The sequence below is a fragment of the Crocodylus porosus genome, unplaced genomic scaffold (genome assembly GCF_001723895.1).
Source record: "Crocodylus porosus isolate Cpor-Errol unplaced genomic scaffold, CroPor_comp1, whole genome shotgun sequence".
In the NCBI taxonomy this organism is placed as follows: domain Eukaryota; kingdom Metazoa; phylum Chordata; order Crocodylia; family Crocodylidae; genus Crocodylus; species Crocodylus porosus.
In genome coordinates this window covers 64,254,414-64,268,865 of record NW_017728906.1, presented here as the reverse complement: position 1 = coordinate 64,268,865, position 14,452 = coordinate 64,254,414, and the positions used below count along the sequence as shown (strand labels likewise).

At 39.4% G+C, this 14,452-nt stretch overlaps 1 protein-coding gene across 1 annotated transcript in view; it reads left to right on the top strand.

The window, feature by feature from the left end:
* SYAP1 (synapse associated protein 1) overlaps positions 1 to 14,452 on the top strand; it is a gene marked incomplete at its 5' end in the record, with an annotated part of 26,867 nt that overhangs the window by 7,642 nt on the left and 4,773 nt on the right. The window contains 5 exons of the mRNA XM_019528467.1: positions 1,378 to 1,496; positions 4,705 to 4,771; positions 6,486 to 6,559; positions 6,907 to 7,046; positions 9,884 to 10,029. Coding sequence (XP_019384012.1) covers positions 1,378 to 1,496; positions 4,705 to 4,771; positions 6,486 to 6,559; positions 6,907 to 7,046; positions 9,884 to 10,029 — 546 coding nt within the window. The remainder of the gene's footprint in view (positions 1 to 1,377; positions 1,497 to 4,704; positions 4,772 to 6,485; positions 6,560 to 6,906; positions 7,047 to 9,883; positions 10,030 to 14,452) is intronic.

Here is a 14,452-nt window from a genome sequence, read left to right as displayed (position 1 = left end):
GTGTGTGTGTGTGTGTGTTAAGGTGCGCCCTCACTCAACTGACACCAAGGCAGAAAGCAAGGCAGTTCAAACAATGTTACCTTTGCAGTTTTTCCTGAGATGCCTTCCAATCTCCCAGAGCACTGGGATTGAAAGAGACCTCAGGAAAGGATGACAGTCACTGGCCAGCTACACAGTCAATAATGAGAGCACTCCTTCCCCCTCCCTCTCCTTGTTTTAGTTTCTGTTTCCCTGCAGGCAACGAAACATTTCAAAATTTTTTGAACGTTTCAACTTGCCTCGTTTCGTTTCGAGGCTGTTTCAAAACTCTGTTTCATTTTGATTTTGCCGTTTCGAGCTCAAAACGAGTTGGAGCAGTGTCGGAATGAAACTGCCGGCAAATTTTGCGCAGCCCTACTATATGCAGGCAGGGTATGACAGCATTTTGTCTACTTTTTCAGTAATTACTTATGCAAATACTCTCATCTCACAATTGGAGCAGGTGAGGGGAGGGTAAAGGGGTGCATTCCATGCACCACTTTCAGACCATGGCATGGAGGAAGCAGGCCAGGGACACTTTTTTAAAGTCCCTTAAGCAAGTAAAATTGTCTCCCTCCACCCCCGTTCAGTGGCATGTTCTCCCCCCTTCCCTTCCCACTGCTGTCATTGTCTCCGGGTGCCCAAGGGGATAAGATGGTGCTCCAGAGCCACTCCTGCCCCCTCCCCCTCCTCATGGAGCTAGGTTCAGCCTGGCAGGCAGGCCCTGCTCCTTATCTGGTCCCCAAGGTGTTCCCTGCTAGCCTGGGAGCAGGAAGAGAAAAAGGAACCCTTCTGCTGCGGCTGCTATCCCTCAGCCTGGCTTCATGTGCCGCCCAGGTACAACAGGACAGAAGTGGCTCTGTAGCGCCCCCCCATACCTGGCTTAGCTGCAGAAAGGAGCTATAGCATTTGGCAGAGGAGAGGGAACCTGCTGCTGAATGTAGGGTAAGTGACAAGGGAGGGAAGATACTTTCTTGCTTGAAGGACTTAAAAATCCCTGGCTGGTGCTCCTGCCACATGGTCTGCCTACCCTGGTGTATGGAAGGAGTCTGGAATCCAGGATGCAGCTCCTGTCATCGCTGCAGCAGAGGTCACAGCTCCTGCACCCTCCTTTCTGAAATCCTGATCCACCCATGCGCATGGGAAATGAATGATTAGTGTGGTAGCTTATCCCTTATTGAAAAATGAGAGTTTTTATCTCAGGCTAAGAAGCTGATGTAAATTATTTTGTTTTGGTGTTTATATTCAGAGTAGAGTTTTCAGGTTAAGGACCTATAAATACAGGAGAGAAAAGATTATCAGTAGAGAACTAGATGTAAAGAAATATTTACATTTGTAATCTCTACTTATTTGTGAAAGGTTACCTCTTCAATTTTGCCACTGCTGCTACAAAGAAGATATCTGAATCAGTTGCTGAAACAGCACAGACTATAAAGAAGTCTGTGGAAGAAGGGAAAATTGATAGCATCATTGATAAGGTATGCCTTTTCTGTCTTTTCTGAAAACATTCTGTAATATACCTACTTGTACCTCTCCTGCTGCTGTATGTCAGCTTCTGTAGAAAGAATCTGAGCCTGTAAAATTATATTTTAAAACATTTTTTAAAAGATCTTGTTTCTTAAATATTTGAATAAATGAATGAATAAATAGAACTTTATCTGACTGAAGTTTTCAGACAGAGTACATATTTTTAAGTGAAAATGTTAACGAAAATCCCTTACATAAAAATGTAATCACTTGAAAGCAACCTTAGCTGTTGGCCAACAAATAATAAACATTTCTAGTAAAACAAACTAATTATTAAAAACATGAAGAATACAGTTTTTTGGCTGAGGGGTGGGTTACACAAAAAAGCTACATCAAAGATTTACTAGATCAGTGGGTTCAGAATTCCTAAATACATGGAACCTTTTCTGCTGCAGACTCCCTGCCCTAAAGACTGACATGGAGCCTGGTGACCCAGCCTGGCTTTGGCAGTGTCCCGCCTGCCCAGCCCGCTCCCATAACCTCCAGTCTTTTTGTGGAGCCTCCAGTGACCTACTGCAGAACTACAGGGACTGTGGAATACAGTTTAAGAAGCTCTGTACTAGGTGGTGCTCATTTAATAAGCAATAGCTCAGTATTTTTCTTCTCACTGTTCAGGGCATGGGCCTTGGCTTTATTTGCCACACAGTATTCATACCCATCTCTAAAGACAAAATTGTCCTGTGTGCTTTTTTGTGGCACACCCTGATGACAGCCCATTAAGATGGAACTTCCTTTTTCACAGGGTAGCTGGCCTGGTAGATAGGAGAAAGCACTAGTGCTAATATAGCTTCACCTTAGTAAGGTTTTTGACACGGTCATATATGACATACATATAAGCAAACCTAGAAAATAGGGTCCAAATAAAATTGCTATAAGCTGGATGCACAACTGATTGATGCTCAAGGGGCTTTTGTGGGGTTTTCCTTGTTTGTTTCCAAACAATGCTTTGATTTCAGATGGGCAGGACTTATCCAACAGGGTCTCTTGAAGGTCTGTTCTGGTGCGGTATCATTCACTGTTTATATTCATTTATTGGCTTTGATCACATAAAGAATGTACTTAAAATCTGAAGATAATTCCAAGCTAGAAAGGACATGTAAGCATTATGGACAGGATTAGGACTCAAGAATATCTTTTAAATTTGAGAAACCTAAAATTAGTGAAGTGAGATTTAATAAAGATAGCTGTAAAATGCTGTATTTAAGGAAGAATTGTATGCAAAACATAGAATGGCTGATTAGGTGGTGCTACTGTACGAAAGGATCTAGGGAACTTAGTGGACCACAAATTGCATGAGTCAGCAATGTGATGCTCTTGCGAAAAATACTAATATCTTTCTTTTCTGTTCAGTATTGTTGAAGCTTTGCCTGGACTGCTGTGTTTTGCTTTGACTACCATATGCTGACAGGTGGAGCAACAGTACAAAGCAAATTAATACCCTGTGGGCATGTCTACATGTGCATTTAATGCAGTTAAATATACTCTGGTTCAATTTGAGCCAGAATAAACTAATCCCAATGTCACCATCGACACGTGTGTTTAAGTGCAGTAAATTAGCCTGCTGCACCCTAATTGCCATGCACGTGTACACAGTGATGCTTTACTGAACAGCAAATTAGCCTGCTGTGCAATAAAGCGTCTCAGGTGGACGCACCCAGTGAGTGACATCACACTTTGCTCTCCTTGTCAACATCCCTTCTAACTTTGAATTTCCTGTGGCTGTGAGCAGCATTGGGTCTCAGATCTTGCTCTTGGCCCCTCTACAACTGAACCAGCTAACTTCTTCCTGCTCCCTGCTGCCAGTTCAGGTGTTCAGACCCAGCTAAATTGCAAATGGAATCCTTCTACATTAGGTAGTGTGCTGTACATGTAACACTTTTTCTATTAATATAGCTTGTCTTTGGGGCATAGAATCATGCTTTCTTTTCCTTATTTCAATATTTTGGGCATTTGTAGGTGAGTAATATATTATAATAGTCTAAGTGATCATAATATTTCCATAATATCTTATTGTATTGCTTTTTGTAAGCTTGTCTCTGTTCATAGAGAGCCTTAATAATTTGGGGAATAGATTATTTTTGCGTTAATTGTAGACTGTCAGTGATTTCTCTGAGACTGTCTGCCATTAGAAAAGTATAGTGTCACTTGAACACAAAACATGCTTCTTTTTATTATATAAGGATGCCAGAGTCAGAATCACTTATCTGGAATGAAGAAGTTTCAGTTGCTGACTAGAACAACTAAGCTAGATACAGGCTAGGCCATGAAAAATATTTGAGACATTTAACTGTGCATAAACCTAGTCGTAGAACTTTCTTAAAATGACAGTTTTAGGTACTGTGTGTGGAAGTGCCCTGTGGAAAATGTTGTGGTCTACCATGTGGACAGAAAGCAGTAAGAAATGCTTTCAAATACAAAAGTAGAGAGATGAGAGAAAGTAGGAGATCCTTTGTATGACTTGAAGCTATTCATGCATTGTGTGTTTAGGCAAAAATAATGCTTTTGGTTTGCAGGAAAAGTCTTGTATTCATGTTTAGTGCCTCTTGTGCATAGGCTTTGTTTCTGAAGAAGCATCTGACTGTTTCACAGGGCAGATAAAAGTAATTCCACAGCATCCAAAATTCGCCCTTTTGAGCATATGTACATATAGACTTTTTTATATTTACTTTAATAAATTTAAGGCTAGAAGGGACTTCTAGGATCTACCTGTATAACTGGCTGTAGAATTTCTTTTACCAGTGCTAGCATCAGGCCTAAGTATTGGCAGTTGATGTAGAATGCATATTCTTGAGAGGCATTTGACCTCAAATTAAGATGCTAATTAATGGAAAATTTACTCCACATTCTTTGGTAATCTGTTCTCTGTCTAAAAACCTCACTGATAAACCCTACAGAGCATGAATCACGCTTGAAACTCATTTATGAACTTTCATGGATAGAAGTTTAAAATCTAAGACAAAACTGAGTTTGATCTAAAGGTATGTAAAATTAATGGGCAGCCTCTTCTTGCTGAACTTGCAAGTGAATAAGGTTTCAAGTATTAAAAATGTTATTTTGAGAGGTTATTTAAAATGTTTTTCTCTGAACATTAGACAGCTTGCAATAATTTTCATATGCTTCGTCAAGGATAATTATATATATATATATATATTTTTATAGACAATTATTGGAGACTTTCAGAAGGAGCAAGAGAAATTTGTCCAAGAACAGCACACAAAAAAGTCAGGTATTGAATATCTATTATTAAATGTGTAGGACTATTTTTCTAAGCAAAAGTAGCTTATGTTTGAATTTGATCATATGTAGTCAGGAGGTGCATAATTGACCTAAGTCTAAGCCTAATGTGTTGAACAGAAAAAACAGCATATGGAAATAATGTTTAATTCACCATACTGGTATGACAGAATTGAATTAAGTTACTCTTGGTGTGAGATTAATTGATTGTTGTTGACATAAGCTGAAACAAGTTAACACTATACAACTAACCTGACATGCATTTTCTATTAAGTTCATCAGAATTATATTACTCTAAAATTCATATAGTTGTAGGACTGATTTCCCGTGAGTAATTCTCTAAAGTGGAGACAGAAACACTAGATGACTGTTACCTGAGCTGTACCACTGGAATAACATGTTAATAAATGAAACAAAAAAGATAGGTTGAGGGTACTCTGATAGCATTTCTTAACTCCTCAAGGGAGATGCTTGACTTGTAATGCAAGGAATAATTAATTACATTCATTATTTCATAATTAAAATGAATGCAATCCTGCTTGGGTTTCCCAGCCATGTGCGTTGACATCAGTGGGTCTGCTTGTGGCTAAGAGAAGCGATGGTTGTTTCTTCTTTATATTTAGGTTGTTATTCTCTAACTTTTTAAAGCATTACTTGAATAGAAAAGTTTGTTGAAGTTTGACATAATTATTGAATCTCTTTTAACCTAGAATATGTAGATGTTTTTAAGTGACTCATGGTAAAATTTATCATACACTTTTCAACTATTAATATATGGTTCTATTCACAATGAAGAGATATAATCTATGCTTTGGGTATGAGTAGTAGAGCATACCTTTTTCACTTATTCTTGGACTACAGAATCAATCGTTATAAAAATTGTAATATATCTATAGGCAGGCAAGGTTCTTTGCATGAATCTGATATCTTTTATTAGACCAATTTAAATAGTTGGAAAACAATTATTAAGCAAGCTTTCGGGTTCAAAAACCCTTCATCAGGCTAAGGAAGTTTCAGCAGTTTGTGTGTGTTCTTCCTGACGAAGGGTTTTTGAACCTGAAAGCTTGCTTAATAATTGTTTTCCAACTATTTAAGTTGGTCTAATAAAAGATAACAGATTCACGCAAAGAGACATTGTCTGCCTATGTCCTTAGACCAACACGGCTACAACCTACACCCCTATAATATATCTATAAGCACTTAACATCCCTTTCTTGTTTTCATGAATTTAACATTTTTTGTTTCCCCATAGCAAAAAATAGGTGAAATTTTGAGTGTTTGAAATGGAGTCTCTAGTGAAGTATTCCAAAATATGAAACCCAAGCCAGTTTTAAACCACTTGCAGTTTTTTCCAAATAGTTCAACCAGTTGTACAAGACAGTGCTTCCATGAATGAATTGCAGCAGACCTAGTCAAAACATTTTAGAACTAAAACAAAATCTGATTGAAAAGTGAGAGCAACAAAAAAAGATAGTGCAGATTATTTTATGTGTGTGTGTGTATGAGGCAAAGACCCATTTCTGGCCATCACCTCCTATATATTGAGATTAATTGCAATTAAAAAAGAAATGAAATTAATCTACCCATGTAAACCCAGTTCTAAAACAGTTTTCTATCTTGTGGAATTGTATGTTACTCTGAGTTAATTTAACTTTTCATATTGAAGTATAATTAAGCTTGAATTATATTTCTCCTCTTAACAACAGAAGCAGCAGTACCCCCTTGGGTAGATAGTAATGAAGAAGAAACCATTCAACAACAAATCTTGGCCTTATCAGCAGTAAGTTTATTGTAGTGTTAAAGTTTTCTTTTGGTTTGATTACTTACTTACAGTAAGTTAAATCTTATGTTCTGATAAATTATATAGTGTGGATATACATGCAAACTTTAGCTACAGAGTAGTGTTCATCAGGCCACCTACTGTGTTCAGAAGTACTGTAAATAAGGTTGTGCCTAAAGCAGTTTCTGAGCAAAAATAGATAAAAGTGTATCCTCTAACATGTTTTTATCTTTTATGGACAGTTATGCCACTGGCATTCAAAAATATGTTGAATGAGATGTAGTAGTAGTATTTGTTGAGCATGATACCATTCATCTGTTAAAAACTTCTCTGTGTTTTTTTCAAAGGACAAACGGAACTTTCTGCGGGACCCTCCAGCAGGTGTTCAGTTTAATTTTGACTTTGATCAGATGTATCCTGTTGCCTTGGTAATGCTGCAAGAAGATGAGCTTCTGAACAGAATGAGATTTGATCTTGTTCCTAAACAGTAAGTAATTTCTGCTGATAGTTGTGAACTGTAACACATCACATTTGGCTATTTTAATTTAACTTTTCTAAATTGTTCATCTTTCTTCTCCTCTACCTTCCACTGTTTTTCTTTGCTTTTCTCTACTGTGTGTGCAGTGTTCATTAAGTAAGATTATATACAGTTAATCCTGTATATGCAGACTTTTGGGGTTTAGTATAAGTATGCATTATTCACACCATAAATAATAAATTTGTGTATTATAAACCCTTTTTAAAAAAATTGAGACAGAAAAATTATGCCTATTTGTCTGAATTTGTTATAACCATTTTTAAGGTAGGTGCTTGAATAAATTAAATAGATTTCTTCAGTTTAAATTTCCACTTCAAAGCTCTACAATGATTTCTTATCAATTTGTTACTTTGAATAACCTTTTACTTTTATATAAAATTAAGTTCAGTTTATAGGAATAGTTCTTATTAATAGACAGTGGACACTTCTGATTTGTTTTTAGTGACATTTCTAATTTGTCTTGAATTGCTTATTAAGTAACTAAATGCAAAATGTTAAAAGCACATTTATTAATGTTGCTAAATCAAGCACTCAAAAGTTACAAAATGCCAGAAATGTAAGGTTGCACTCAGCAAGTGAATGCACAGTTAGTAACTATATAAGAAAAGTTTGGCTTAAGTGACTTGTCTGACATCACATAGGACCTCTGTCAGAAGAAGGAACTGAATCCTCGTGCTCATGGCCCAGTTAACTGCCTTAAATATGAAACCATCCTTCATTTTCCTACAAGTCCTCATTCATTACACATCTTCCAGCTTCTACAACAAATGAGTCAGATATCCTATGGACAACGATCTCCTTCACTGCATAACTCCTTCATGCCCAGATCATCATTTCACTTGTGCACTGAATGAATAAGGTCTGTGGAAAAAACAGTAAGTGGTCATGTAAATAAAAACTGTCAAACTGCATAAGTGCAAGAGACCTGAATTAAGGGTGTATAGGCAAACGCAATTCTGGCACTTCCTAACTTTTCAATTTTTGGCTTAGCAACATTAATGCTCTTTTAACGTAGATATTTTGTGTGTACATTTTTCTTTTATTATTATTATTATTATTATTATTATTATTATTATTATTACCTTTTTAAAGCAAACTGCCCCTTTCCCTCCTCCACCCTGCCCTGCCCCCAGATTTTGTCATATATTGTAATACAGACACCAACAGGGTTTCTCAGCAAGGCTTGAACACTTAATTTACATATGCCACACAAAACCTCTGTCTCTAGCTAACAGAGTAACTGATAGCAATGGTAGGTTGTTACCCTGACTGTAGACCAGCACTGGGCAGAAATGAGGCATGCTTTCTCAGGTGCTTTCACAGATACTTGCTGAAAGCAAAGGAAGAGCAAGACTGAAGAATCTTGGGTTGCATTCTAAGCTTGGAGCAGGGAGACATTAACTTCATAGTGCACAGGCCCTTCTTCCTGTTCCTTCCCAGACTTGATTCCTTGTAACTTGTTCAAGTCCAATCATACTGAGCACATGTAACTTGTGATTTTTTTTTTTTTAGCTTAACTTGGCCAAATTTGGATTTAGGCTGCATGCATCTGACCAGATTTCTGGTCCTGCTCCGTGGCTTGGTGGGGGGAGCCCCGAAGTTACTTTTTAAATCAGGTTTAATACATTTTTGACATTGCAAAAAGTATCTTCCTTAATCTCACTCTTAAAAAGCAGATGAATCATTTTGACTAGGAATTTAGAAAAGTTCAGCAAGAAGCAGATAGTCTATGGAAATTTGAATCCAACCAGGCAGAGTGTTATAAAATATGAACAACTGCAAACAGGCTGAAAGGAGGGTAAGTTGGACAACTTTAATTATAAGTAGGTCTATTCACTCCACCTCTAATACACAAACCTCCTCAGTTCTTGGGACTAGACTGTACAGCATGATATTTTTTTCCACACTGGATTTTGTTTTGTTTTAATTTTTAAAGCATCTTACACAAAATGTTTTGCCCAGTGGCATAGTAGATTCGAATCGCATCATGTCTTAAGTAGTCATCTGCGTGCAATCTTGTTTTTACAAGACCCTTTAATTTTAGTAAGTAATACATGTAGCACTGGACCTTTAGCTAAAGACTGCCTTTGTATAACTAATACAGTTTAGAAATGCTGCATATTGTGGTCTACACTGAAAACAATTCTTGACTTTGTTGTGTAAAAGCAGCAAGCAGGAAAAACCATGAGAGTAACATTTCTACTTGTGCAACACCTGTTCAGAGACGAGGTGAGCAAATGCTGTTCTCTGTGTCTTAGATTTGCTGCCTTTCACAAATCTGATAAATGCTCTTTTGGTTGCCGGAACCAAACAAAGTTGTCATTACCTGACAACAAAGGGGAGGAATTCTTAGAGAAGCTGAGCCAACATCAGTGGTCACATTTATTCTTTTTTTTTTTTGGTCTGCTACGAAGTAGAACAGAGCAGTGGGAGCCTTCCAAGATAATGATGCATATCTGCATGTTATTGAGCTAATCTTTTCTTAAAGAAATTTATGTCAAACTGAGATTAAGTGATGAATATCTAGCAGTAACTTCAAGGAAAGAACAGCATTATAATGGTAGATCCTATAAGTTTTGTGTGTGCTGTCAGGATAGCCAAAGTTAAAATTGTACTTCAGACACTACATGCAATAGAGAAAATGAAAATGTAGATAGAGCCTTATGCTTCTTTCCCCAACCATCTGTAGTTTTGACTTTGACAGTTTCAGCTGCAGGTGGTAAAGTGAATCTTCATGCTGACTGCAAAAAAAAAAAGTATCAAAACTTATGTTTGTTTCTCTGCAGTGTAAAAGAGGAGGTGTTTTGGAGAAACTATTTCTATCGGGTCTCCCTAATTAAACAGTCTGCACAGCTTACCGCCCTGGCTGCTCAACAACAAGCAGTAGGAAAGGAAGAAACCAATGACAGAGAAGAGGTTGGACAACTCATAGGTACCAAAAATATTTGTTCAACTCAGTAACTGGATTATTGAAAATGATATAACTTTTTTGTCACATTTATCTGTATACATCAAATTACCTCAGATCCTTTTTTAATTGGAGAATTTATGTGTACCATTTAAAGGGAGATTCTTGAAAAAGAAAAATGTATAGTTTCTGAACTAGGTCCCTCTTCAGGTTTCTTTAACCCACACCTGAATCTCGCTCTCCCTTTCTCCCATTTGCTTCCCTGTTCATCGTGCATACCATCTAAAACGGTAATTATCAACGTTTTTAGACCAAGGCACCCCTCAGAAAATACCAGGTCGTAGCTTTTATTCATTTCTGAACTACAGAAAAATAATAGAGCAATTTTTCTGCTACAAAGAACTCAGAAAGACCACAGCAGGTCAGAATTTTTTTGACACTGTGGATTCCTATTTGAAATGTCAGGGATTATCTTGTGAACCATGTGTAGGTGCTTACACATCTAACAGTGTGTTTTTTTGTGCGGAACCCTGCAGCACCCTTAGAAGAATAGTCTTACTTCAGTCCTGAAAAAATTATCCAGGAGCACATCTGGGAGGGACCAGCAGGGGGGAGGATGCTCAAGGGCAACCAGCATGGGTTCATTAAGGGCAGATCCTGTCAGACCAACCTGATAGCCTTCTACGATCAGGTCACAAAATCATTGCACACAGGTGTCACGGTGGATGTAGTCTTTCTGGACTTCAGGAAGGCCTTTGACACTGTCTCCCACCCCATTCTCATTAAAAAGGTAGGCGACTGTGGCATTGATGCCTACACAGTCGCCTACACAGTCAGATGGGTCGCAAATTGGCTAAGTGGCTGCACCCGGAGCCTGTTGGTGGACGGGTTATATTCGACCTGGAGGGATGTGGGCAGTGGAATCCCCCAGGGCTTGGCCCTCAGGCCCGTACTGTTCAATTTCTTTATCAAAGACTTGGACAAGGTGGTGAAAAGCACCCTGTTCAAATTCGCTGATGATACCAGGATTTGGGGCGAGGTGGGCACGGTAGAAGAGAGGGACAGGATACAACTGGTCCTGGACAGGTTACAGGGGCGGGCGAACGTGAATAGGATGGGATTCAATACTGACAAAGGGTACTGCACTTGGGTAGGAAAAACCAGCAGCATACCCACAGGCTGGGGAACTCCCTTCTTGAAAGCACAGTGGCAGAAAGAGACCTTGGAACCATTACTGATTCCAAAATGAAAATGAGCCACCAATGTGAGGATGCAGTCAGCAAGGCTAACTGCACCATGTCATGTATCCATAGATACATCGCAAGCAGGTCCAAGGAGGTGATCCTCCCCCTCTGCAACATTGGTCAGGCCGCAGTTGGAGTATTGTATCCAGTTCTGGGCACTGCACTTCATGGGGGATGTGACCAGCATCAAGAGGGTCCAGAGGAGGACCACTCGCATGATCAGGGGTAGCAGGGCAGACCCTTTAAGGAGAGGCTACAGGACGTGGACCTGTTCAACCTTCACAAGAGAAGGCTGAGAGGGGATCTAGTGGTCGTCTGTAAACTTACCGGGGGGACCAGAGGGGAATGGGTGAGACCCTGTTCCCCCGAGTACCTCCTGGAGTAACAAGGAATAACAGCCTCAAGTTGATTGAGAGTAGGTTCAGGCTAGACATCAGGAGGCACTGCTTCACAGTTAGGGCAGCCAGGATATGAAACCAGCTTCCAGGGGAAGTAGTGCTGGCTCCTACCTTAGAGGTCTTTAAAAGGAGGCTTGATAACCACCTAGCTGGGGTCATATGGGCTTAAACTTACTAGCGGTCATATGAGCCCAGTATTCATTCCTGCCCAGGGCAGGGGATCAAACTTGATGATCTGCTCAGGTCCCCTCCAACCTTACATCTATGAATCTTGTGGCTCCCTTGTATGTGAATCACTCATCTACAGCCACTGCCTCAAGTCTTCCATCTCCATCTTTGAGTCTCCTTGTGATCCGTTTTCCATCCTCTCTGTTTACATTAGAACTACACTCACTAAGTCACTAGTGACCAGTTTTGACTAATATTCAGGGCTCCTTTTTCATACTCACCTCTCTTTGATCTCAACTGTTTTCTTACTCATTGATCATTACTTTCTTGAATCTACATCTCTGGTTTTCAGAACTCTGTTCCCCCTGCTCTGTGAGAACTGTCTTTTCTGTTTCAGCAGTGCATACTGTTCTCTTCCACCCTTTCTGTTGCATCAGAAAGCTCTGTCCTTTGCAGCCTCCTGTTGCCTATCTACACTCTCATCTGCTCAGTGGCTGCAGCCACCGCTTTTTTTGCTAATGACTCAAATCTGCTCTCCAACATTGCTTAATTCTGTATCTCCATGTGAATCTGACCTCTCTTCCTGGACATTGTGCCATCAATTTAAATTTAATTTGGTCCAAATTGTGACTCCCTGGTCTTTTCTTTCTGTGTTCTATTTTTCTCTATTATTGATAATGTCACTCTCCAGCTTATCAGATTTGTAACTGGAGTAACAGTGTTGCTGTTGCTATTTACATTAATATTCCTTTTCTTTTATTGCACTAAAACTGTTCTCTAGGGCCTTTCCCATTTTGGCTCCCTTCAAATGTAGTTACTAAGATCATTATCTTGTTCCATCATTTTGAATGTCATTTGGTCACTTTCACAGCTGTATCAAAGTGTTTTAATCTTGATCTTTTTAACACACTTTACCTCAGGGGTGGGCAAAATGTGGCCTGAGGGGGCTGGATGTGGCCCACCAGGCCAGTCTATCTGGCCTGCGGGACCCCTAAAAAATTTAGAAAATTAATATTAATCTGCCCTGAGCTGCCTGTCATATGGCCCTCAGTGACTTGCTGAAACTCAGTGAGTGGCCCTCTGCCCAAAATAATTGCCCACCTCTGCTTTACCTACTCTATCCTACCATATTCTTTGTCTTCCATTCTTGTGTCACATCACATTGTTTCTCCATTCCACCAAGAGGGCTACCTCCATTTTCCATCTGTGTTTTTCTTACGGGCACCTTTGTGCTTTATTCTACATAACCCCCTGTGTATAAAGTACCCCCTTGAATTGGTTGATTAAGCCACTGTTTCCCTCATCCTTCCTCAGGATCCCATTCTACTCTGGAAAAAATGTCAATTGATAGCCAGGAAGACAGTCTGGTAGAGGCTTCCAGTTTTCACTGCGTTGTGTTTTTGGTGGGCGGAGGAGGGTTGTTGTATGAGTGTTTGTTTTAGTTTATAGTTTGACTTAAAGATCGGTCACCATCTTAGGAACATCTAGCTTTGCACCTACATGGCCTCTGTAAATACAGATTCTCACCACTGTTCCCTTTGTCTTATTTATCTTTTTCCTTCTGATTAGTTCATCGCATCTGTCTGCTATGTTTTGTCTTAAATAATTTTGTAAGCACTAAAGGGCAGAGATTTTTCGCTCTGTTTAACAATGCCTAGCACTGTGTGGGGAAAGGGGGCAGAAATCTTTACTGGGATGTCATAGCTGGTACTATAATACTATTACTGCTTTTTTAATTGTTTAAATGATACAAACTTTAGAGATTTTCCCCCTTAGCATAGCCAAATATAACCTTTGAGAGAGAGGTGGGTTTTTTTGTGTTTTTCTTGGGTCCTGGTTGTTGAGTTTCACCTATCTTGTAAAAAAGGTTGAAAACATAACAAATTTTTTTTTCAGTTTCTACTCCCTACTGCTTCAGTAAGCCAGTTTCAAGAAATGAACAGTTGCTACTAACAAGGCTGTGTGACTGGGCCTTGAAAAGAGAGAATTGTGACATTAAACAAAGACTTCCTTTTGCCAAGTTAAATTTAAGCATCTTAGACATCACCCAAGGGTTTACAATCTGTCAGCTTAGGCTTTTATAGTAACTAACACATTGAAGATCCCAATTTTGGCTGGAGTCTGAGTGCTGTTGCAAATTAAATAATATAGAACAACCATGTAACATTATTTTCTGAGGAGCTCACAAGTCTCAGACTTCTGCTGCCTCTCCTCATTATGCTTTTCACAGGTAATTCTGGCTGCTAGGTTATTTAGTAATCTGTTACTTAAAGGACTATTATTTAACAGTGAATCCTTTATTCAGAAGTTTGTGGAAGGCAGTGTACACTTCACTTTGCTAAAATCTCAAATTTCTATGAACAAATCTTAGCACTGCCCCTAGAGATGAAAATGTTTCATAGTTTCATGGTAGCTAGAGTCGGAAGGGACCTAGGTAGATCATCTAGTCCGACCCCCTGCCTTGGCAGGAAAGAGCACTGGGGTCAGATGACCCCGGCAAGGGCCAGCACCACTTCTCTTGGAAGTTGGTTCCAGGCCCTAGCCGCCCTGACCGTGAAGTCGCGCCTCCTGATATCTAACCTAAATCTCCCCTCCGCCAGCTTGTGACCGTTATTCCTGGTCACTCCTGGCAGTGCT